The following is a 26,689-nucleotide window of genomic DNA, read 5'->3' as shown; positions in this document are numbered from 1 at the left end:
GCTGCACCTTGGTTTTCGAACATTTCAGAAGTCAAACGGACTTCCGGAATGGATTAAGTTTGGAGCTTTTGGTTTTGCTGTTTATTTTGGGTTTTTAGTTTTTGAGGCTTTTTCGGTTAATTTGTTTTTGTGACTGTGTGGAACCCAGTTCAGCTACTGATTGATTGATGGTGTGACTCCGGAAATGGATAAAAGCCTCCCCCCCCATCCAAACAATGACTATCATCAGTGCAGGTAAGAAAGAAAATTAATTTTAACTTTTATCATCCACAATACTGTCTTATTTATTTTATAGTACAGTACATTGATTATTGCTTTCATTGTATGGATCAAAGGTCTTGTTAGATAGTAAAATTCATGTTAAATTGCTGTTTCAGGGGTTGTTTTTAAAAGTCTGGAACGGATTAATCCATTTTGCATTACTTTCTATGGGAAAGCACGCCTTGGTTTTGGAACGCTTTGGTTTTGGAATGGATTAAGTTTGAGAACCAAGGTACCACTGTAGTTTGCTCAAGGGGGGAAATGTCCTGCTAACCTGGAAATGGCTCACAACAGCAAGAGAAGCCTAGTGAGATTTTTAGGCTGACCCACCAGGAAGAGCCTGTTTCTGCTTTATTTCAGCTTTCTCTTTAGGCTTGTTGCGACTCAGTTTATGATTCCATGAGTACTGGAAATCTCCCTCTCCTCCAAATCAATGATTGGTAAAAGCCAATGAAACATGAGCATGTGTCCCATTTTCAGATCTACCTTCCTGGTGTCACTTTTAAGGTTCAATAGCCTTGATAACTAGAGAAGTCCAAATGTATATAATCTACAGTTGTTTAAACTATCGCAACAGCAGCCCACAGAAATACAAGCACAAGTCATGATGCAGTGAAATATGGGAGTAGAATATCACACTTCCACCAGCTATCAACCAAGAGTGTCAATCCCGAAAATAGGACAATAATGTGACAGAATCTCCAGATTTTAAAACTAACAAATATCCCTGTAAAATTGAATCAGAATGACTCAGAGATACACAAAACAAAACAAAAAAATAAAAAAATCCTTCCAGTAGCACCTTAGAGACAAACTAAGTTTGTTCTTGGTATGAGCTTTCGTGTGCATGCACACTTCTTCAGATACCTATAAAACAGTTTAAAAACAACCTTCTAAAATGAAAAGAAGAAGTATCTGAAGAAGTATCTGGAGAAGTATCAGGTATCTGAAGAAGTGTGCATGCACACGAAAGCTCATACCAAGAACAAACTTAGTTGGTCTCTAAGGTGCTACTGGAAGGATTTTTTAAAATTTTTTATTTTGTTTTGACTATGGCAGACCAACACAGCTACCTACCTGTAATCAGAGATATACAGTAGATGAAATGGATGTAATTTGTTGAACGAGCTCCTTGGAAGTTCTAAACTTAATAAGCATGAGTTGCTATTTTATGGATGAAGGTAGCGAAGCAATGGAAGGCAACTTTGGACTACATTTGCCAGAAGGAATGTTCCAGAACTGAAGCAAGCTTTTCCATGGAGTGGCATGATCAAAACTGTTTCTCCAGCAAGGATCCAGTTACTTGCAATTTAGGGTATTAGTTTCCCATTATATAACCAATTGAGGCTTTTGTAAACCCCATCGTCCCCCCCAAAAAAGAATGCTCCTGCTCAACATTCCAAAATATATAGTATATTTTTATATTGCAATTTTGGGGGGGAGGGGAATTTCAAATGATTCTTTCAGCTCTTCCCCCTTCTCCCTGTGTTGAAGTCACATTGCATCTTTCCACACATTAAAAGAAAGAGAGATGGATGCAGTGGCTCGGTTGTCAGGTTGCGTAAAGTCTGTTTTCTCCCCTCATCCACAGTCTGGGGGCGGAATGATGGAACATTACTTTCAATAAATTCATGCAAAGGATAGCAGGTGGATTATATATGCTTTGTCCACGCAAAAAGGTCCTTGTATACCTTCAGAGGTTATTTCATTGCACTCATTATTTGGACAGCAAGGGTTCAATCTGTTATGGAGGAAGTGCCTCTGGATCCAATCCTATATTGGAATGAATCAAATCTTTAAAAAGTGCTTTCCCCAATATCAACCATCTTCAGCCCTATGATCAACAAAGGAGGCCCAGTTGTTGGTTGGTGGTTGGTGGTGACCCACGGCTGGGCCTTCTTGGTGGTGGTCCCCAACTTGTGCAGTGCCCTCCCTTGTGAAGTGCTTCCGTTTCCTTCAGTATTAACTTTTAGGAGAAATTTAAAAAGATTCCTGTTTACTCATGCATTTAATTATTAGTTAAAGAGTACCTAATTTATTTTAGGAGTTTCAAATTTTCATTTTAGAAGGTTGTTTTTAAACTGTTTTATAGCAGCTGTTTTTTTTAGAACTGTTTTTAGAGGTTTTCATTGTATTGTTTGATGATTGCCATTCTGGGCTCATTTGGAGGAAGGTGCAGTGTATAAGTTTAATAAATACATCAATAAATAATATTTAATCTTAAATTCTTAATACTTAATCAGTGCTCAAGATAATCACTTCAGAGTCTTAGAAAAGACTCTTAAGGATTATGTTTGAAGTGATAATCACTAGAAGAGGCAAAGGTAAAAAGGTATACAGTATTTAATTTGTGACATTTCTGAATAGCATCGGTAGTGTTATCTAATAACAACACTGAGAATAATTGTTCTCCAAATAGAAATTTCCTCTGACAGGATAATTCTGTCTTCGTTCTAAGTGCACAAATATGCTCTGGAAGGGCACTTATGAGCAGACACTAGGAAGTTTGATTTTAGGAGTTAAGGATGGGTGGTAAAGTTTCTGTGTGTTCTTGATGTTTTTTTATGGGGGCCCAGGCAACTATACTTTCTATATTTTCTGAAGTTTAGGGGTTCTCTTTCCCTCCTTTCCTTTTAACATGTAGATTCATGAGGAATCAAAGATGAATTTGGAACAGGAGAGGCCTTTTGTCTGCAGTGCCCCAGGCTGCTCACAGGTGAGTTGAATGGCTAGGGATGAAAACCAAGTCTATAGTTGTAGCATAACATCTTCTGGTGTATTAACATGTATCTGGTCTTTTATACATTTATTATGGATTTTTAAAGGCTGTTTGATATTGCTTGGATATTTCGTTTTAGATGTTGTTGTTATTGTATAAACCAGTGGTTCCCAATTGGTGTCCTGCGGGCCTCAGGGGGTCCGCCTAACCCACCCAGGGAGTCTGTGGCACATACCCATCAACTGTCCAGGGCATCTCATTTTGGGGGACCATGCTCATTGAGGAGCACAGCCTGGAAGACACACATCCTGGTTTTGTACTGGGACATATTGGAGGGTATGGTGACACCATCCACCTAACAAAAACTACTGCAGAGATTTCAACATTTTCAAAAGCCATCGCTTGGCTTTTGAAAAACAGGAGGTCCGCAGTACTTAGCTAATTGGGAACCACTCATAGAAACTATATTTAGGATGCAGGTGGCACTGTGGGTTAAACCACAGAGCCTAGGGCTTGCCGATTGGAAGGTTGGCAGTTCAAATCCCTGCGACGGAATGAGCTCCCGTTGCTCGGTCCCTGCTCCTGCCAACCTAGCAGTTCAAAAGCACGTCAGAGTACAAGTAGATAAATAGGTACCACTCTGGCGGGAAGGTAAATGGCGTTTCCGTGCACTGCTCTGGTTCGCCAGAAACGGCTTAGTCAGGCTGGCCACATGACCCGGAAGCTGTACACCGGTTCCCTCAGCCAATAAAGCGAGATGAGTGCCACAACCCCAGAATCGTCCACAACTGGACCTAATGGTCAGGGGTCCCTTTACCTTTACCTTACCACCACCCCAAAGATCCTGTGGGAAGAAGGGCAAGATAGAAATAATAAATAAATAAAGCCATGAAACTCAATTATGTAGCTAAGCTATACAGCTGTCACTAGTCCAGTGAATATGTGTTTTACATTTTGCGTATGTTTTTATTCTCTGTAAACTGTTTTGAGACCCAGATGAGATGAAAAGCAGAGCAAACCTTTTAATAAATAAGACAAATAAAATAAAATAACTCCAGTCCTTTGGGGACATCTTGCGCAGTAATAACAAGTGGCCCCTGAAACAACATGTTACAGTGTGGAGTCATATTCTGGTTTCCCAAAATAATCTGCATTCTAATGTTCATTGAGCTGTTTTGGGCTTTTCCTTCCCCTTGGGATTCTCCATGGCCTTACAATTATTATGGCAAACCTTGGCATTCCCGTGGGTTTTATGTGCATTGATAGTGTGGTGTTTTGGTTACTTTGATACCAACACTGAAATATCACTATTAATATTTATGATGATATCTATAGATTATTGTCTAAGCACACCTTGAAAAGTATAGAGAAAGGGGAGGGAGAACCAAAAAATCCACTAACCACCAAAGCAACCACCACTAGAGGAATACATTTGCATGTGCCTTTATGATTATAGAAAATAGGTTCTCTTAAATGATGGGTAAAGATTAATTTTACTCATTGCATCATTGGATTCCAGCCCTTCCCACATTGTTACCGTGTTGTCGTAATGGCTGAAACAGTCACCTTAAAAACAAGAATCATGTCCTTTGCCAGACATATATTCAGAAACGAAATCTTTCCTTCCTTTTGTGTTTGCTTGGCAGCGTTTTCCAACAGAGGATCACCTGATGATTCACAGGCACAAACATGAAATGACTTTGAAGTTTCCTTCACTGAAAACAGATAACATGTTATCAGGTAAGAAGACAGGAGTAGGAAAGGCAATCTGTTGTCAATTCTGATGCGGATAAGGATAAACATTAGTTTCGTGCCAAGGCCCCCTACCACACTGTTGCCCCATCTACCAGGAATAAGCAGACAAGACACATTAGAATTTGGGTCAAATAAGGCTACAACTTTACTGGTTACGGGTATCAGAGGTTTGGCATAGGCAGTGGATATAACCATTGACTTCTGGAACCACCTGGGTCAACCTGAGAGCAGGGGCATCCTATGACCTACATCAAATAGGAATGCCCCTGAGAGATCGCTGTCTTGAGGAGTGATTTGGTCCTAGCTCCCAGCTGAGCATCTGGATGGAGGCAATTTCTCTTGGATCCCTTCAACGGGATACTGTTTCCCTCGGAGGCGCAGGCAGAGGCTACAACCTCCCTTCCAACCAAGGCTTACCTGAACTGCCAAGTTGTAATGATTGCTATGAGGTAGGCCAAACTGCCAGACAAAAAGCCAATTGGTCAGATGGGGAAAAAAATTCCTGCTTGGCCTTGAAGATGGCAGCCAATGAGGTCCATAGCAAGGTCAGGCACAAACAAGAAAACCAATATACAAAGGGAGAGAGAGTGGGAGATCTGGTGAATGACTGGGTTCCAGGGCCAGGGTGTGCTGCTTTTTATTCCTCAGGAGAGGACCCAAGGGAAGCCTTCTGCTCCGTTAGGCCCGCCCCTTGGGAAAGGCCCACCTTCTAGCCTGCCTGCTATTGGTCAGTTGCACAGGCAGGCTTGGATTTGAGGCTCCAGCAGGCGAGGCAGGTTAGCCCCAATGTTCAGGACTCAATGTCAGATCACAATGAGGGGCGCTGGCCCACAATGCTGCCACACCTTGGATGGTAAATGGGTTTATGTTCATTTCGTTGTTCAGTTATGTTCTCAAGATGCAAAAGGCCATGTGATGCTTAGTTGTGTGTTGTTTCTTCCAGTGTTTTGTTCTTTGACAGAACAAACTTGTACAGTGAGGAAGAAGCCTGAACCATTTCCCTTGATTTTGTCTTTTTTTTTTTGCACAAATGTGCCTTCGCCACACATGCTTCATCCTCCAAGAGACATAAATACGGGAAATTGTGCTGTTTTCTCCACTTTCTAATTTTCCAGCCTTTGCAGCTATGTTATCAAACAAACAAAAAGTCTGAAACAAACTATGTGCGATTGAGCAATATATATAGCTTGCACCATGTGGCGAAAAGCTGAGGAAGGGAAGGGACATGACAGAGGTTTACAAAAGTATGTGTGATGTGGAGAAAGCAGATAGGGAAACGTTTTTCTCCCTCTTTCATAATACTAGAACCTGGGGTTATCTAATGGAGCCAAAGGATGGGAGAGTCAGAACAGATGAAAGGAAGTGCTTCATCTGGAATACAGGGTGTGGTTAAGTTATGCAAAATCAGGTGATGGCCAGCAACTTGGAGAACATTAAAAGGGAGTTAGGCAAAATTTGTGGAGCATAAGACTTTTTATGGTTGATAGTCATTGTGGCTAAATAAAACATTCAAGATTAGAGGAAGCAACATGCCTCTGGGTACCAAATGCTGGAAAAGGTCAGAAAGAGAGGACTGTTGTCTACCCATAGAAATCTGGTTGATCACTGTGGAAAACAGGATACCAAACTTTGTTCACATCCAGAAGGGGTCTTCATTTGTTACAGCTGTCTCTAATTGCCTTTCCCCATTTTTTTGTATGAGACGAAAAACTCGCTAGACGAACGGCATTCGTCTAGCGGAAGCTGGCCCGCAAGACGAAAAAGTCTATGGGGCTGCTTCGCAAGACGAAAAAATTTCGTCTTTTTTTTTCCCCGTTTAGCGGAGCGCGGCTGTCATTGCCGCTTCGCTAGACGAAAAAACCGCTAGACGAAAAAATTGGTAGAACGAATTCTTTTCGTCTAGCGGGGCACCACTGTATTTATTTAAAAAACATATATGTTTACAGGCTTTTATAATTTTACGAAGCCAAAAAATGAAAACAACAAGTAAGATGTAATAACAAAAAAGAAACTTCACACCTTCCCTATCCTCCCACCTCCCTAGCCCTCAGTGGTACCGTTAGATTACAAGTCAATTAAGAATTCTTAAGTTTAGGCTTATAGACTGGCTGATTCTGGAGAGCTCAGTTGATTAGACCATGGTGCTGATGACGCCAAGGTTGCAGATTCAATCCCCATACACGACAGCTGCAAATTCCTGCATTGCATGAAGTTGGACTAGATGATCCTTCCAACTCTACAATTCTATGACAGTTTCACTGTGCAACTTCGAGTAATCGGAAGGAGTTCAGGTGGAGTTTTGTGTATCCATTGTAGTGGAGATGAAGAAGAGCTAGGTGGACAAGATGGGCCTTTGGCTATTTGGTAGCCCTCTTCTTACAAGGGATGCTACTTGCATACAGCAAGCACTCCCTCAATATATAACCCCGCTCCCAAAGCATGCTGGGTGGAGATAGCAGGATGCAGTAGTGGATAACTGGGCCTGCTCTCCCCCTCTGTACAGTTCTTAAAGATACGAAGGAATACCCAAGTAGGGCTAAAGGAAACAAAACATTGAGGCTCGTGGCTGCCCCAGCTTTTCCATCTTCCCGATGTCAACATTTGTTTGTAAAGAGCTCTGGTTCTTTATTCCTTGGGTCTAACCTTGAACTAGGAGTGTGGAATCAGACCACTGAGAATGTTGAAAGCTGCTTCTAGGTAGACTTTTCAGTGCTTCGTGTCGTCGGGAAAGTGGTAGATCGCTGCTTCGTGTCGTCGGGAAAGTGGTAGATCCTCAGTACCGCGCCGGAGCCCCGCTCACTTAAGCAGACCTTACTAGGTCTACTCAAGAGCAAAGATGGCACGTCTGGTACCCGCTGGACCCCAGGTCTTCAGGACGCTCCTCCTGAAGTTTTAACGGAGCCCGCAGCGCGGTTGCGGTAGCTCCTAGCCCGAAAACACCGGAGTCCCCTCGGAGCTGAGAGAGCTCCCGACTGAACGGAATGGCGCTTCACCGGAAGTCCCACACCAGACATTTAAAGCACATTCATTCCACTTTAACGGCCCAAAGAATTCTGGGAATTGTATGTCACCCCCTCACAAAAGTACAATTCACAGCACCCTTAACAAACTACAGTTCCCGCGATTATTTGAGGAAAACAATGTTGTTGAGATGCATGGTGTGGATGAACCCCTCAGAGTCAACTTGCCATCAGAAGCACCTGCTCCACAGGAATTCATTTAAGTATTGTGGAGAGAGGAGTTTTCTGAGGTGAAAAGAGCATCTCTGGGGGAACTGGCAGGGGTGGAGAATGTCCTCAATAGCACATCTGTGAACATTTTGCATAGTTACATAGACACTTGTAAAAAAAACCAAAAAAAAACCCAACACACAAAACCCTAACTAGCAGAGGGAAAAGCTTGGAACCAGAAGCAATAAAAGTCCTTGAAACACTCTGTATAACTGTTTATACTGCAGACAGTATGTAATCTCTGAGCCATGTCAGTGGCTTTTAAAAATCATTAACACTCACAGAATAATTCAGCAGAGTTCGGGAAGAAGTCTGCAGTGGGATAACAGTTTTCACAGACTCTCATACTGCCCTTCCTGAGTTGGATGGAGGCTCATCCGCTGAATTATAAAGGGATCTTTTGTATGTTTTCCCCGCTTGTACTCCTTTCTGCTGGTTCTGTGCTTTCTCATTTTGCCTGATGGATGTCTTTTTCCTGGGTGCCGCATTTGTACAAAGTTATTCAAAGTAAAGGAGGATGAGGTGAAGTACATGTTACAAGGATTGGCTTCAGGGAGATGATTCAGATTGCTCATCCCATTTAGGGAATCACCTCCTCTAAATGTAAAATAAATGCTGCAAGTGTATTGCCAAAATGCCACGGGTGAATACACATCAGAAGACGGAAATGTAATTGCGATAGGTATAATGTCTTAATGCGTTTATCCCATAGGGCACCTGTTTTATGCAATGCTAAATGAGGTACTTTCCATTTATTTAAACAACACAAAGGCTAGGTTTGTAAGTGTGAGCTGGTTGAGAGTCACCCATTGGATGCGGAGGAAGAATTCAGAGATCATTCTGGCCATTAACAGCGTCCCTCACACTGCAGTACTATGACAACAGTCCCCATATCAGTCACATTTCTTTCCACAAATTTAAAGATTTCACAAAATTGAATCCAATTTAAAATTTCAACAATTCCAGGATACGTTTTTTTTTTAATCAAATATTTTTAAGTTTGGCTTCTGACATTTGACTCTGAGGGACAGGAAAAAATATTTTCTCCCTCTCGTGGTGCTAGAACCCAGATTGAAGATGATTGGTGGAAGATTCGGACAAACAAAAGCAAGTGCACTTCTCCACAAAGCACATGGCTAAACTATGGATTTTGTTACCACATGAGGGCCACAAACTTGGATGACTTTAAAGGGAGATTTGACAGATCCATACAGCATAAGGCTACCAACGGCTGCTAGTCATGATGGCATGTTTTAACTCTGTGCTACTGGGAATTGCAAGTGGAAAGAATGCTGTTGCCTTCATGCCCTGCTTGTGGGCTTCTGGTGGGCCACTTCATGCCCAGCTGGACTTCTGGTGGGCCACTGTGAGAACAGGATGCTGGAGTGGACAGACATTTGGTCTGACCCAGCAGCTGATAGAATTGTAGAGTTGGAAAGGACTCCATGGGTCATCTAGCCCAACCCCCTGCAATGCAGGAATCTCAGCTAAAGCATCCATGACAGATGGCCATCCAATCTCTGCTTAAAAACCTCCAAGGAAGGAGAGTCTACAACCTCCCAAGGGTTCCACTGTCTTCCTCTTATGTGCTCTTCTTGTGTTCTTATGGTATTTTTTTTATTAAAAAAATTCACACATCTCGATGATTTTTTTAAAAAGGCAATAATGGCACCAAACTCAATACTTTTATGCCTCGTTTTTATCTAAAGTCCTCACATTAAATGCATTTGGAATTGTTGGACAAAAGTCAAACTAGGAGAATTTTTGCAAAAACACATTTGAACTATGACAGCTTGCTTGAGGATATTTTTTCCCGCCAAGTTCAGCTCTAATCTTGTTAGTTAGTTATGCATCAAGCCATTGCTGAGTGATCAGTAAGCTTAGCCTACAGCATTGGATAAGACCCAAACTAGCACAAATCAGGTCTGGGGCATGAATGGTGCAAACAGCTCCAAAGGAAGAGTGGCAATCTCTCTTCACCCTTTCTTGCAGCACCTTGGCCTTTTCCTATAGGTCAAACTTTTTAAATGATGGCAATCACAGCCCCAGTCAGAGGACTTACCCAGTCCCCAACCCCCCCCCCCCCACCTAAATAGGCTTAGAATTTAGGCTGTAATCTTAGACACCTATTGGGACTGATCCCATTGGCCTCTGGAACTTTCTTCCAAATAAACATGTTTAGTTTTACACTGTATATATATATTTTTAATGTGTTCTAAGTGAGGAATAAGCCAATTACACTGAACCAGGTCATCCCTGTGGGATTGTATTTAGGAAACAGAGATACATTTGCTTAACATCAGGTTAGTCAGCTTGTAATTTAGGATGCATCTATTTTTTCCTACTCTCATTAGTTTTTGCTCTGACAGAGATGCTGTCAGGGGAAAAAAAAAACCTGTTTCATCACCCACCTAGCCCCTCAGGAAATCTAAATTCCTTAAAGTTAGATGGTTTATTCTAAGATTTCCTAATGAAAAAGAGAAATGATATATGAGTGGGAGAGACTTTCCCCTTTAGACATGCTTTCCCATCAGGCATTCATCTTTTCCACCCCCTTACCTTCCCTGTTTTTTTGGCAAAGTTATTTCATGTCATCTGCATTTGAAAAGAATCATAGCCATAGTTGCCCCTTAGCAAACCCAGGTGCAGTATTCTTAAACTTCATTAAATTCCCCCACCCACCCCTTTCTTTTTCCATACATTAGCCATGTTTTTACCAGGGAGCAGTTTATTACAACCACACACACACACACACACACACACACACACACTGCTTCCAGTAATATGTGTTAAGATCAGATACTGGCAGAAGTGAAAAGCAAGAAACCAGTAAAAAGCAGTTCCAAAAAGAGGGGGGATTTTTCTTTACATCATCATGGCAAGCAGGTATGTACCCTTCCATGAAAATACAATAACCCTTCCTAATAATAATAATAATAATAATAATAATAATAATAATAATAATAATGTTATTATTTATGCTCCACCCATCTGTTTTTTTATAAGATTTTTTATTATTTTCCAATAAAACAAAGAAAAAACACTACATAAGCATAAACACAATAAAAACACAATACATGATAAACAATAAACAAAATGAAAACAATAACAATAACAACAAACAAAGAAAAACATATAATACCTTAACCAACACCTATCTTTGTACTTTTCTTGTTTCTGACTTCTCTGTTTGGGGACTTCCCCTGTTCCCTCCACTGCCTTCAAAATCATATATACACTTTAGGTAACTTTATATCTTTTTCCATTAACATTTACCACATCTCTTAATACTCTTTAGATTTACTTAATCCAATCTAAATCATAACTTATACTCAATATCTTAAAGTACTCTTTCACAATTGAATCATTTGCAACAAAAATTTCTTCTAAACAATTTCATCTAACATTAGCCTGCTAAAGCCGATTCTTCTGATTAATTCTGCTCAAATATTCAAATATTCAATTTTACACATTTAGATAAATAGTCCTTAAATTTCTTCCAATCCTGCGACACCTCCTCCTCCCTCTGGTCTCGGATTCTAGCGGTCAGTTCAGCGAGTTCCATATAGTCCATTAACTTCATCTGCCATTCTTCCACTGTTGGAGTCTCTTCACCCTTCCAGGTTCTTGCCAGTAAAATTCTAGCCGCTGTTGTGGCATACATAAAAAATACTCTATCCTGACTGGGTATCTCTTCATTGGTCATGCTCAAAAGAAATGCCTCTGGTTTCTTACTAAAGGTAACTTTCATTACCTTTTTAAGCTCATTATAAATCTTATCCCCATCTGGCTGGGATAGAGCAGCCTTCCCTCAGACTCCTAGAAGGTTCAAGCTACAGTTCACATTAACCTTGACCATTGGACTTGGGTGAATTTGATGGGAGTTGTAGTCCAAAAAATATGGGTGCCCCCAGTGCCAGAATCCTGCTTCCTATAGCCACCCCTTTGCCATAGCCTGGAACTCCCACATGAGCCAAGCCCCCAAAAGGGGCTTAAGCTCTCCTTTAGGCACTTCAATGGTTCACAACCGTTTCCCCGTGTCTTGGCTTCTGCAGCAGAACTGCATCGCAAAGGAAAGTGCCATGCCAAACCTACCCCTGCTGTTGACACTGCAGGGGAGACTGTCACAGAGTCCTTTGCCTTTTTTCCAGCTTGGAAGAATGAGTGCCTAATAGACTCCGAGCGTAGGTGGGCTTTAGATCAGGAGTTGTGCTAGGGATCAGAAGGTAAAAAAAAAAAAAGATTTAGCCAGCACCTCCCATCATCTGTCTAGCCTGGAAGCATTAACCACAAGGATTGGGGCTATCAAGTTGTAAATTGCCCTGGCCCTACCAGTTGCAACCAGTGACATGAAAACGCATCACCGGTTACCCACATTCCATGTGATGATGGCTCATAGACAGTGCAACCATAGCTGTCAACTTTTCCCTTTTCTTGCGAGGAATCCTATTCAGAATAAGGGAATTTCCCTTTAAAAAAAAGGGAAAAGTTGACAGCTATGAGTGCAACAGAGAGGAAGAAGGCCTTCTACCAACAGGATGGTGGTTTTGTTCTTGTTTTGGTAGCATCGCCATGACAATTGTATCCTTAGTACTTTGGCCTCCTGGGACTATTTTGATCAGGAATAGGAAACCTGGTGAGCACCAACATTGCCAGTGGTCAGGGATAATGGGAGTTGTAGTCCATCAATATATGGAGGGCAAAAGGTTCCCTGTCTCTGAATAAGGTTACCCTGCTAGGAAACAAGATGACAAGACTATGTCAGCCTTCATGCTCACTGATCAGTCTGGTGAAGAAGAAGAAGAAGAAGAAGAAGAAGAAGAAGAAGAAGAAGAAGAAGAAGAAGAAGAAGAGTTTGGATTTGATATCCCACTTTATCACTACCCGAAGGAGTCTCAAAGTGGCTGACATTCTCCTTTCCCTTCCTCCCCCACAATAAACACTCTGTGAGGTGAGTGGGGCTGAGAGGCTTCAGAGAAGTGTGACTAGCCCAAGGTCACCCAGCAGCTGCATGTGGAGGAGTGGAGACACGAACCCAGTCCCCCAGATTACAAGTCTACCACTCTTAACCACTACACCACACTGGCTCTCTGGTGCACAGCTGAAGAGTCTTCAGATGCTTAGCTTGATGAGAAGAAACTTTCTCTTTCAGCTGGGACCATGTTATCCACCCACAACAGTATAAAACATTCCAGAAATGTTAAATGCAGATACATATTACATACCCCTTCAACTGGCACTGTCAGGGCCTTAATCCCTTAAGATCATGATTGTAAACAACAGGTAAAAATAAAGTTCATTGAAGTTGGCTATGGGTTTTAGTGTGTGTTTGGTTAACTGTGCAGTAAGGCAATCCTGCCACATGCAATCTAGTCCTCCCATGCAATCTAGTCCTCCTCACCTAAGAGATCTACAGCAAACCTTTTTAGAACTAAAATATCCACCTGATGAAGTTAAACAACAGATCGACAGAGCCAGACTGATACCCAGAGAGAACTTGCTGCAAGACAGACCCAAAAAAGAAAATAACAGAACACCACTAGTCATCACATACAGCTCCCAAGTTAAAACAGTACAACGCATCATCAGAGATCTACAACCTCTCCTAGACAATGACAGTTCTCTTTCTCAAGCTCTGGGAGGAAGACCCTTCATCGCATACAAACAGCCACCCAATCTCAAACAGCTCCTCACCCACAATAATACAAAAACAGGACTCAACATGGACACTGGTACCAGAGCCTGCAATAAACCCAGATGCCAACTTTGCTGCCACATAAACCCGGATAACACCATTACTGGTCCCAACAACATCAAACACACCATCTCAGGACTATTTAATTGCTCATCTTCCAACATTGTGTATGCAATCAAATGCCAACAGTGCCCTTCAGCTCTCTATATTGGACAAACAGGCCAAACCCTACGCCAAAGGATAAATGGACATAAATCTGATATCAGGAATCACAAGACAGAGAAACCAGTAGGAGAACACTTCAATCTCCCAGGACATTCTATAAAAGATCTCAAAGTAGCTGTCTTAATACAAAGAAATTTCAGAAATAGACTGGAAAGAGAAGTGGCTGAATTGCAACTAATCACCAAACTTAAAACCATGGAGAAACCTGGTTTGAACAAAGACATTGGATTCTTATCTCATTATACATAACAAAGCCATCTTTAGCCATCTCACCCCTTGCCTTTCCCTGCAAGACTAATTGCAGCCGTTTAGAGTCGTCAACAGGTTTTCCACACTTATCAGCCTATCACCCATTCCCACCACCCTTCTGAGTAATACCCCTCCCCACTCCCCCACTATATTTAAGGATCTGGTGACTTCTGTTTCAGTGTATCTGAAGAAGTGTGCATGCACACGAAAGCTCATACCAGGAACAAACTCAGTTGGTCTCTAAGGTGCTACTAGAAAGAATTTTCGATTTTGTTTAGTCCTCCCATGCTCGTGTTTTCTGGGGTATTAAGGCAACCCACCCCACCCCCCACAACCCACCAGCTGCCCGGGACACAGATTGTCTAATACACTTGAGTAATGATGTGACAAGTCGGTGGAAATAAAAACTTTGTCAAAATAAAAAAGGAAAAGAAAGTGAGAGAGATCTGAACCCCTCTGCGGTGTGATAGGCAGCCTTTGTTTCAGCACTCGTATTGCTCCTATTTCTCTGATTTTGTTATCATTGCATGGAAGTAAAACATGGCTAATATATAACTCCACTGAAGCGCTCCAGCTGAACAAGCCAAATTCCTGTTATTAAATGTACAGCAGACTAAACAGTTTTGTTAAATATCAGGCATCAAATTACACCCTTTGGATCTCTGCTTGTCACATATCCACACTGTAGATTAATCACATTTGTTATGGTTTAGTTTGAAAGACTTTGATTTTTTAGAAGAAGAAGAAGAAGAAAATCTATAGCTATTCTCTGAAGCTGTTTGTTATTGCTAAGCAATACCATTTTTAAAAAATGGTCTGACAAATAATATTTTAAAAACCCATTTTTTGCTTAAGACGTCTGATGTATGATTGAAATAATACAGTTCCTTTCTGCTTTCTAAGGATCCATTAAGTTTAGAGTTCCTTCATAGAAGCAAACCTCTTTAAGTTAAAGTCCATCTTGAAAAATGTTGCATGCTGTGGTTCAGTTTTTATAAATATGCATATAAAATTGTGCTATTCTTTACAAACAGTTGGGAAAATCTCCTGTTTTCTATAGAAGGCTCTGGGACCACTCAAACAATCTACAGCCGTAGGTGTTTCCTGAAAGCCTTTGGTGGTGTTAAAAATTGTGCAGCGCTCTTTAGTTCAGGACAAAATTGCTCATATAACTCAGAATGTAGAATGATACCCCCACACATACATACACACACTATTGTTGCAATCGGCCCCTTTTGTTCTTTAGTTAGCTAAAAATACTAGAGCAGCTGAATGAATAGCAGGCAGAGGGTGTGATATTTTATTGGTTGCAGAGGTCCCAAATAAATTAGGCTAACTGATCAAGTTGCATTGGCTTTACAGACATTAAGAGCAAACTGGGCAGAAGAAAAGGAGATAAGTATTGCAGGAGGTTCATTGACATTCATGTACTCTCACTGGCAAGCTGTCATTCTCTATATAAATTTAATTATTATTATTATTATTTTAAAAAGTTGTGGTTTTAACATTTCATAGAATCATAGAGTTGGAAGAGACCACAAGGGCCATCCAGTCCAACCCCCTGCCAAGCAGGAAACACCATCAAAGCATTCCTGACAGATGGCTGTCAAGCTTCTGCTTAAAGACCTCCAAAGAAGGAGACTCCACCACACTCCTTGGTAGCAAATTCCACTGCCGAACAGCTCTCACTGACAGGAAGTTCTTCCTAATGTTTAGGTGGAATCTTCTTTCTTGTAGTTTGAATCCATTGCCCCGTGTCCGCTTCTCTGGAGCAGCAGAAAACAACCTTTCACCCTCCTCTATATGACATCCTTTTATATATTTGTTCATCCTCCTTTGTTTCACCAGTTCCTTAGTTTAATAGATCAACAGTCCAATCCTCACCACATCTACCAAGAAGTACGTTCTACTGAATTCAACAGGGTTTTCTCCTAGGTAAAGTAGGGTTGGGATTACAGCCTTAGATGATGATCCCTTTTAGGTAGAGAGGTCCTTTTCCATTTTCTTTCATATAAAGTGCTCTTAACCCACTTTAAACATTGACTATGTGTGTGAGCAAATAAAAGACATCTATCTACAGAGCAACTTCCATCAGTGCATTGGGTTTTTGTTTTGGAGTGCAAAACCATATGCATCACAGCAGTTATGAATAGTGTTGCCAACAGATGAAGTTAAAACAACAATGTCTGGCTTGGGGGCCTGGGGCCTAGGGTCCCAGCTTGCATATAGGGTAGACACCGAAAATTGTGTTTGTTTGTTTGTTTGTTTATACATACCCCGCTCATCTGGCTGGGTTTCTCCAGCCACTCTGGGTGTATTCCAGCAGAATATTAAAATACAATGATTCATCAAATATTAAAAGCTTCCATAAACAGGGCTGCCTTCAGATGTCTTCAAAAAGTCAAATAGTTGTTTATTTCCTTGACATCTGATGGGAGGGCATTCCATAGGGCAGGTGCCACTACTGAGAAGGCCCTCTGCCTGGTTCCCTGTAACTTTGCTTCTCGCAGTGAGGGAACCGCCAGAAGTGTCCGGGCTGAACGATGGGGGTGGAGATGCCCCTTCAGGTATACTGGGCAGAGGCCATTTAGGGCTTTAAAGGTCAGCACCATTGTGCTTGGAAACGTACTGGGAGCCAATGTAGGTTTTTCAGGACCGGTGTTATGTGGTCTCAGTGGCTGCTCCCAGTCACCAGTCTAGCTGCTGCATTCTGGATTTGTTGTAGTTTCCAAGTCACCTTCAAAGGTAGCCTGACATAGAGCAGCCTTCACAAACCTAGTGCCTTCCAGATGTTTGGGGTTACATTCTCACTGAGGGTGGTGGGAGTTGTAGTTCAAAACAACTAGGACAAGCAAAAGTATAAAGCCATTGCTCATGTATACAAGTCCTTTGTTAGCAAGCAGGGCACCAAAAGATCACCAAAGCAGCCTAGACTTGGCTGCTTCTCAGAAAGCAGAAAATAACTTACATGTAGATCAGTTAACTCAAGAAAATGAACCAGGCCACAGACCACAGGTTAAGTCACATATACATATGATATGCTATGTACATACACGGAACAAAAAGTCACCCATGTGACATAAACCTAACCTAGCTGTTCCTGCTCTTATTTTCCATGCTATATTTGCTAAGTACAGCCCCACAGCACTGCTTTGGAGAGCCAGGATGCGGTCGTTTGCGAGAATTTTGATTCCTTTCTTCTAATGCTCCTTTCTTCAGTGTAAAACACCCTATGTGCTATTAGGTGTGTGTGTGTGTGTGAGAGAGAGAGAGAGAGAGAGAGAGAGAGAGAGAGAGAGATGAGTAAACATATAGGTGTGTGTAGAGAGAGTATGTAGAACAGCCTTTCTCAACCTAGGATCCCCAGATGTTGTTGGACTACAACTCCCATCACCCCTGACCATTGATCCTGCTAGCTTGTGGTGATGGGAGTTTGAGTCCCCAACATATGGAGACCCAAAGTTGAGTAAGGCTGGTGCAGGGTGTGCTAGCTCCACCTCATTCTTCACTGCCACTTATGTTGCCTTCAAACCAGTGGAGGCCGGTTCATTAGGACAAATAGGACACTGCCTCACCAGCCTTGGCACTGGTTCTTCCAAGCCCCCCACCCCACCCCCGACCTTCGTACATACTTACAAGTCCAGTGGGTGGACCTGGCTTGTCTGCTTCTTCCTCCTTAGTCTCAGTTTTATCCTTGTAGAAATGAGCAGAGAAGAGGATGGTGAATTAGTTGGCTCTGCCTGTCACGGGTCATGACCGCTCTTGGCTTCCCTGCCTCCTGCCCTACCAGTCCCAATGGGGTCACCAACCACCACTGCTTCCAGCTTCTGGCTGCCTGAAGGGGGAAGCCTCCTAAACTTGTGGATGCTTCCTGATTTTCCATGAGTGCAGAAGTTTCTGCATTTCAGACAGTTGTCTTCCATGAGAAGACAGTAGAAATGGGTGGAGAAGGCTGGATTTAGCATGCTCATAAACACTGCTCCCCTTGCTCATGTGTTTGTTTTCCATCTTTGTAACACCTAAAGAAACATATTAAGAAATAGAGACAAAAATAAAGGATACAGCTTTCTTCGCCATCTTTTAAGGATAGCCTCCTTGCTTATTTTAGTTTAGGGATTGGGGAAGCACTACATATATATATGTGCAAATAGAGCTGTTCGTCTTATACTTTTAAAAACAAAACAAAACAAAAACAAAAACAAAAAACTCTATGGGAGTTGCCGCCAGTAAATAGTACAATGTACACAAAATAACCTTGGCTTCTCTACGTTGGTTTTGCATCTTGTTATATTAATGTGCTGGAATATATTATGTTACAATACCTTGTTCTTAACTGCAAAAAATACCCACTGCAGTTCCTTTTGATATTTCTCCTCAGACCAAACTCCGACACCAACCCGGTTCCTAAAGAACTGTGATGACGTGGGACTCTTCAATGATATAGACTGTTCCTTAGAGCATGAGTTTAGAAAGGCACAAGAAGAAGAGAACAATAAAAGGGTATGACTTTGTAGTATGGAAACATGCCCCCCCCCGCCCCTTCCTATAAGCTGTGTGCAAGCAGAGAGAACACTTATTACAGGACGGAGGGGGAAGGACACACACACACATAACCTTTTAGACTGGAAACTAGGTGGCACTATAGATTGTGACATGTTTTCTAGCTTGCATTAACTGCTAAAACTGAGGAGACAACCTGTGATGAAGCTGCTGAAGGAGCAGACATTTATAAAGGTGATTTGAAGAGGAGGTCCACACTTAAAACAAGTGCATTTCACAAAAGGACAGAGGGTCGTATGAAGTGCTGTGGTTCAGCTCAGCAATGGAGCTTCACCCCCCTCTCCTCTCCCCTGGGCACCCTCAAAATCTGCTCCATAGGGCCATCCAGAGCAGTTTTGGGGGGTGCACAGGAAGATGAGAGGAAGGGGGAAGTGCTGTGCAAATTGAACTAAGTTTACAGTGTTGGGGAGAACCCAGACCACACACACACACACACACACACATTTCCAGTATGTGTGACTATACCATAAATATCTGAACTTTCTAAAATATATCTGTGGTGGGCTTACAGATAAGAAAAGTTCATGATTTTTGCCCTTTTAATATAGCTTAGAATCATAGAATTGTAGAGTTAGATGGGATCCTAAGGGTCATCTGGTCCACCCCCCTGCAATGCAGGCATCTCAGCTAAAACATCCATGGCAGAGGACCATCCAACCTCTGCTTTAATACTTCCAATGAAGGAGAGTTCTCCACCTCCCCGGGGGAGACCGTTCCACCTTGTGTTATATATTGTGGTTTTGTTTCTGTCTTTGCCAATTTGCAGTCAAAAATAGGTTGTAGATGCAACTGACGTATTCAAATTAATTCTAAATCAAATTTGCATTAAGGAGAGAAAATTCTAATTTATAAGCATGGTAAAAATTGCCTGTATTGTTTGAAAAGGATTGTGTCTATTAGCATCTTTTATTGTTTTAATTTTTACTACAATCTACAGTGGTGCCCCGCAAGACGAAAATAATTCGTTCTACGAATTTTTTCGTATTGCGGTTTTTTTCGTCTAGCGAAGCGGCAATGACAGCCGCGCTCCGCTAAACGAAAAAAAAAAGCAGCCCCATAGACTTTTTCATCTTGCGGGGCGGCTTCCGCTAGACGAATGCCGTTCGTCTAGCGAGTTTTTCGTCTAGCGAGGCATTCGTCTAGCGGGGCACCACTGTATATTATTCATCCATTGGACACTATGCCAGTGCTTTGCTAGTACGTAATGGGATTGTTTATTTATTTCATAAAATTTATATACCACCTGATTGTAGCAAAACCCTCAAAGTGGTTTACAAAAAAGATAAAACAATAAAATTATCGCTAACAAAATGACAACCGCCATTTAAAACATACAGAAAGTTTAAACAATGTTAAATTCATACAAGCTTTCTAAACATCTGGATTGGAAGGAAGTTGCCAGTGTTGGGAAAGGGTTTACCTGTGGGTTGGATCGCACCTGCCTGCATCTCTCCTTCCAGGTAAGTGAGGCTTTTGGGGTAGAGTAGGAATCGCTTCTGCTCTTTCGTGCCTGCGGAGGAAATGAAACAGCCATGCTGGGCACAGAAAGTGGAGAAATGGAAGAGGAGGAGAGCAACAGCATGGATTGCAGAAGACCTTCTGATACTGCTTTACAGTTTATGTTGGGTTGCTGGTTGTGCGTAGAGCGTTTCAGATTTTTCAATATGTGCCGGAGAAGTGTTGAAGGGAATAGAAGTGGCTTTTTAAAAATCTCAGTGACGGTACAGCCCAGGGGAGTAGGATTCCATCTTAAGAGTGGGGATGTCGTGTGCTTGCATATGGTTCTACTTTCTGCTTTACCCTGAAGTCTCATGTCCCTTGGCAGATTTGGGCTGTGTGAGCAGTGTGCCAGGCTTTCAGAAGAAGGTTCGAGGCTCTGACAGGGTCTTGAGTCCTCCTTCCCACTTCCCAAAGCCTAGTTAACACTTTCCCAGCATTGGGAAGGAGGTGGGAGGGCTCTAAGACCCTGCCAGGGCCCTTGAACCTCCTCCCCAAAGCCCGGCACCTCCTTACCCTGCTTTGGGAAGGCAGCACAAAGGCGCTGGGCACCAAAATTTGGCCTTTGCACAGGGCACCATATTACCTAGTTCTGCCACTGCTAGCACCCTCCACTCTGATTGCTCTGTTATTCAGTGCCGGATATGCTAATGAAATTTCACTCATCCATGGTTTGAGAGTGGATGAAGGAACTGACCTGGTAGACAAGGATACCATTGACCATGGTATCCTCCTGGACCATTGCGTGCAGCAGGGGCGGGGGAGCCCCATAGCGGTGTCGGCAGGCAGGCTCCGCACGAGTCGCGGGGCGGAGTGGCCTCGTTCTGCGGCTTACTCGGAGGCCGCTGGTGGGGTGGGGAGGGTGGCCCAAGTGTCACCCCCCTCCCCTGGAACCCGGGGCCGGACGCCCCCCCGCCCCCCTAGCGATGCCGCTGGTTGGGAGAATACTTCCCTCATAGATGGGGAGCTCATACTCATAGATGAAAAATAGTTGCATTTGGGGGACATACTTCCTAGTTCCTTGCCTCAGATTCTAGTTTACTGACTATCAAGAAAATTAAAACTACAGCAAATTGTGTTTGATAATATAAAACGAAGGCCGCCTGACCTCCCTTTGTGACCACAGCCTGTAACTGATGGCTGCACTTCGAACAGAATGTGTCACTCAGACTGCGCAGTCCCTAGCAGCAAGGTAGACAGTGACGGCAGATCAGGTTATCATCTAAGCCTCAAGCAACAGGTTTTAGGTTTACACTGGTCTGAGCATAAAGTATCCCAAGCATTTGTCATAGGTTATATTTGCAAGCACATGACCTTTCCTGCTGCTGGAGAAGAACTGCTGGCAAATTGACTCCAGGGCAATGAATGGAGGTCTAAGAGAATAAAGTCAAGGCTGGGGCGATCAGTACTCCCTTTGCTACAAAACAACTGGACTGGCTCTGTTGAAACATCGGGGTATTAAACCTCACCTGCATCTGTACGTAACAGAAAAGAAAGTGAAAGTGGCGTCCAACCAGGAACTGTATAAGGTACTCTGTTTGATGTAGGGGTTGTGTGTGTGTGTGCACATACAATGAGAGCTAGGAGTGTCTTTGAAATATATCGCACAGTAATATACAAGTTGTTTGATGTGTCAGATGGTGATGGTGGCGGCAGCAGTAAATACCGGTAATAAATAGCAAGGATTGAAAATAAAACAACGTCTGTTCATTCCACCACACCGTGGCAAGGGATCTTATCGCCACTGCTTCCTATTGCTAGTCTCCCTTGGAGGTTTTGCACACTGATCTGGGAATCCCTGTGACTGTTGCACTCAGGAGACTGTGATATGGGCAGGGGAGGGCTTTAAACTTTACCTCCACCATGGTCCCATTCAGGACAGGGTGGGAGCCTGCAACTGCTGTTTACTATAAGAAACCCCATGTGATAGCTGTTTGCTTGAATAATATCACATCTCATTTCTGCCTCAGCGCAACCCTAGTAGCAGTCCTCCCCACTCCAGTCTGATTCTATGCTAACAAATTCCAGGGGTTAATGTTTCCCAGCGTCAGTTTTGCCCTGTCCCCCCCAAATGGCTTAGTCAGTGCATTTGTATTAATCAGGAAATGCAGGAGAAGATATCTTGTTATATTCGAGCATTGCCACCCACTGAGATTTTGGTGGCTCTTCACCAGTGTGCCATCTGGATTGCTAGATATTCTGTAACGCTTGTGGCTGTCGCTGAGATTTAGGAAACCTCATTCTGGAAGCACCCTTGTCGAATGTTGTCAGACTTTGTATGAACGTACAATTCCATTCTGCTCTGCCAACTAGTACATACACGCTTGTTCCAGAAGACTGTGAGTCATGCCAGTGAAAGTGATAGGAGTGTGTGTGGAGGGGGGGTGGTAGATTGCACTTCTAACTTGTGGTTTTTGTTAGATAATGATTCACTGTTAAGAATTCCGGAACCAGAAATACTCTAATATCTCCTTATAAGGCTGTGGTGCTAACAGTTGCCCATTAGTTGCTAGTTCTTGTCTGACATCCTGGGTGATTTTAAAATGCTGATTATCACATTTATGGGCCAGATAGAAAATTTCAAATTCTTATAAGGGAGGAACAAACAGAAATTTGAAAAATCTTTTGGAGAGAGCAAGCATGGTGCCACTGTTCCCTGAGAGATTCTGGAGACTGACGACCATTAATAAGTGATTAGAAAAATGGACTGTTGTGATAAAAATGAGGAAGGGGAATGATGAATGTATTACGTTCATAGAGCTTCTAAGCTGAAGCTGCCTTAAAGAGAGAGAAGACGCTGCAGCTGTATATTTTAGGGTCATTGGCGTTATTGACTATTGATTTAGCACGAGGCATTAGGAGTTAACAGCCATCTTTCAAAAACTGTGCTGTGGTCGCATTTTGCTGTATGATTTGTTATGCGCTGTAATTTGGAACCTCTCGAAATACATCAATAGAAGGTCGTTTTAAAGATTTCAGACACTTAGGCAAACCGTTTAGGATTCACTCTCCCTGCAATGCTGGTCACGAAGGAATCAGCAGTAATTCCAGTGCAGCTGCCTAGAACCTGCCTATTACGAAGGTGGCCGATGATGAGCATTTGGAGAACATTTCTCATCAATACAGCTATGAATGTCTGTAAGCTGCAACAAGGGTGCTGAAACAGAACAGAGCTCTGTGCTTACTATCATGGGGAACTTAGAGGAAGCTAGACACAGGGGCGGAGGAAGGGGGTGCGGTGGGTGTGGGCCGTCCCGGGTGTCACCACTGAGGAGGGTGACAAAATGCCGGGTGGTACTCACTGCAGAGCCTGCAGTGTGCCTGAGCTACGTGTCTCTCCTGGGAATGACACGGTGGCTTGGGCAAGCGCAGGCTCCGTGCTGCCCAAACGATCCGCCCACTGCCTCCCCCCCCCCAGCTGTAGGGCAGCTGAGTGGGAGGAGGCAGGCAGACTCCAGAGCCCCCGCTATGCGCCCTACCCCTATGGGTGGCTCACCCCGCCCTCACCCCACCCCTATGGGTGGCTTGTCCCGCGCCTGGGCGCAGTGCCCCAGGCGCCCTAGCAGCTTCCTCCGCCTCTGGCTAGACAGTAACTTTCTCCAGGAAAAAACAAAATAATAAATTCCTTCCAGTAGCACCTTAGAGACCAACTAAGTTTGTTCTTGGTATGAGCTGAAGAAGTGCGTCAGCACATGAAAGCTCATACCAAGAACAAACTTAGTTGGTCTCTAAGGTGCTACTGGAAGGAATATTTTTATTTTGTTTTTTGTTTTGACTATGGCAGACTAACACGGCTACCTAACTGTAACTTTCTCTAAGAAAAGCAGAGAAGGCACAGGAAACTCCTGATTCCACCTAGATATATGTAAATCCAGAGTCACCAGGTGACTTAAGTTGTCTAAATTATACCATCATAACTTTGCCCTTCCAAAAGCCATGTTTCACAGCAGCTTTGCATTGTTGGCCAAATAACTATGGAAGTGGAAGGAGGCATGTATCGGTGGAATGCATATCTGTGTGCTCCCTGCAACAGTGTGATTGAGGGAGATTTCAGGCAAAGCCCCAGCACCTGCAACTAATTTCTAGATTAGGGAATTTTGATTGTGGGTTTTTTGTGGGTTTTTTTAAAGCATAACTTTTTAAAAATTGACATGCTGGTGCTTTATGGTTGGCACAGGCCTAAGGAACAGCCTTTATTGTAATAGCTTTTTACTAAGATACTGCTAAGATAAGGCTCCTAAATCTTGGCAGCCTTCTTTCAATGCCCTCTTTTGTCTATTTAAACACAAACTCTTCTCTTTCCATAGCCGAGCTGTAACCTGGGTGGGTAATAGGACACTGCTGATACATTTTAGCGCAAGGTGCACTTCTGCTTTATTTATGGAGACAGACATACAGGTTGAGGACTTAATCATACCTGATAAATCATCCTGGAAAGCCTATTAGAACCATATGCTGATTTTGCATTAATATGGGGAGTCTGTTTTCAGTCATGTAAGACAGTGTTCTGTGCTTCCCCCTCCCAGAGCTCCCCTTTCCCACCCTCCCCCTCCTCTTCCGTTCATCCTTCCACCCTTGTTTGTGAACTATTTATGTGCTTAAGTGGTATCGTTTGTGTGGGGCGGGAGACGTTAATCTTAGAAGTATTGTTAATGGGAATTGGCGAAGGAGCAAATAAAAAGCCAGACTGGCTAAGCCTATTATGGCTATATAGCCATCTTTATTTAGTGGGAATTCCAAAGCTGGAGCCAAAAATGCCCGCAACAGGAAACACCAATAAAGGCTCCAGAAAGCAGCGGAATGGCGATTGCTCAGCATAAGGGAGTCATTTTCAGCCAGGTGGTTATTAGAATACTGCAAAGGTTGCTGGAATCCTTCAAATCTTCGGCTTCCTCCCCTTCCTAGGGATGGATGAACCTTCCCCATTTCTCTCAGTTCTCTCTTTTTTTAAATAATAATAATAATAATAATAATAATAATAATAATAATAATAATATTTATTGAAAAGATTTTTAACATAACAAATATAAAAACAACAACCACATAACAACAACAATAACAACAAAAAAGAAAAACATACTAGAAAAATTAAAACATGCTATCTTTAAAAAATTGTATTTTTCTCACATCTTAGTTGGAATTCCTCCTATCTCCTCCTTCTGCGTCCCGTGTGAATACCTTTTTGTAACTTCCAAAGTCTACTTCTATCTATTTTCTAACAACAACTTATCATTTAACATCTCTTAACTCTTAACCTATATTTTATCAATATCAAAATAATTAAACCTATCTCTTATCCTAATCCTAACACTTAAACTCAAAACTATCTAACTTCCATTCTACAACCAATCCTATATTCAAAATATATCTAATTTTCTATCTTACAATGCTCTTTTAAATACAATTTAAATTTTCCCCATTCTTTCTCCACCGCGTCGTCTCTCTGGTCACGGATTTTCCCGGTCATTTCTGCGAGCTCCATATAGTCCATCATTTTCATCTGCCATTCATCAATTGTTGGTAACTCTTCTGTCTTCCAGTTCTTAGCTATTAAAACTCTAGCTGCTGTTGTGGCATACAAAAACAAGTTCCTGTCACTTTTTGCAATGTCCTGTCCTAGGATGCCCAGTAGAAAGGCCTCTGGTTTTTTCTTAAAAGTGTTTTTTTAACACTTTTTAAATTTCATTATATATCATTTCTCTCAGTTCTCTCAGTTCCTCGCTTCTCCATTCTTAAATTCATTTCTTCACATTTTGGAAAAACTTTGCAATCTTTTTTTGGCGGGTGGATTTCAAAAATCCATCAGCATTTCAGTATGGCTATTTTTTTAGTATAAAAACATTTTTGTACGTAATGTTGCCTAATAATAATAATAATAATAATAATAATAATAATAATAATTTATTGTACCCTGCCCATCTGGCTGAGCTTCCCCAGCCACTCTGGGCGGCTCCCAAACAAATGTTAAAACAATACAGCGTTAGATATTAAAAACATCCCTAAACAGGGCTGCCTTCAGATGTCTCTTAAAAATAGGATAGCTGCTTACCGGTATTTCTTTGACATCTGATGGAAGGGTGTTCCACGGGGTGGGCGCCACTACCGAAAAGGCCCTCTGTCTGGTTCCCTGTAACCTCACCTCTCGCAATGAGGGAACCGCCAGAAGGCCCTCGGCGCTGGATCTCAGTGTCCGGGCTGAACAATGGGGGTGGAGACGCTCCTTCACAAAGCATTTTACACAATATATGTATTTTATTTTCACTATTATATGAAAGCATTTCTATGCATACATCACTGCAGCATATCCATTTTTGTACACATTACTAGGTTGGAGAACTGCAGAATTCAGAAACGTGTTAATTTTGAAGGATTCCCTGTGTTTTGGTTCGAATATTGTTTCAGAAAGTGCAAATTTGGTAGGTTCTTCCTTAAATGTGAACTTGATTGCATTTCTCCCCCATCTCTACTCTTCCCTTGTACTCCAGGGGTAAGTTTCAT

The 26,689-nt window shown here is 42.4% G+C and overlaps 1 protein-coding gene across 4 annotated transcripts in view; it reads left to right on the top strand.

Annotated features, from left to right (window-relative positions):
• The window catches only part of CREB5 (cAMP responsive element binding protein 5), a 260,433-nt gene that overhangs the window by 57,154 nt on the left and 176,590 nt on the right, over window positions 1-26,689 (top strand). For 3 of the 4 annotated variants that reach the window (XM_033165528.1, XM_033165527.1, XM_033165529.1), the window contains exons 3-5: window positions 2,906-2,977; window positions 4,627-4,720; window positions 18,513-18,634. In XM_033165528.1, coding sequence (XP_033021419.1) covers window positions 2,924-2,977; window positions 4,627-4,720; window positions 18,513-18,634 — 270 coding nt within the window. In that variant the 5' untranslated portion in view covers window positions 2,906-2,923. Of the gene's footprint in view, window positions 1-2,905; window positions 2,978-4,626; window positions 4,721-18,512; window positions 18,635-26,689 lie in introns of those variants that run through there. The other variant, XM_033165530.1, reaches the window with a different exon arrangement.

Source organism: Lacerta agilis, chromosome 12, assembly GCF_009819535.1.
Source record: "Lacerta agilis isolate rLacAgi1 chromosome 12, rLacAgi1.pri, whole genome shotgun sequence".
In the NCBI taxonomy this organism is placed as follows: Eukaryota; Metazoa; Chordata; class Lepidosauria; order Squamata; family Lacertidae; genus Lacerta; species Lacerta agilis.
This window is presented reverse-complemented; position numbering and strand designations above follow the sequence as displayed.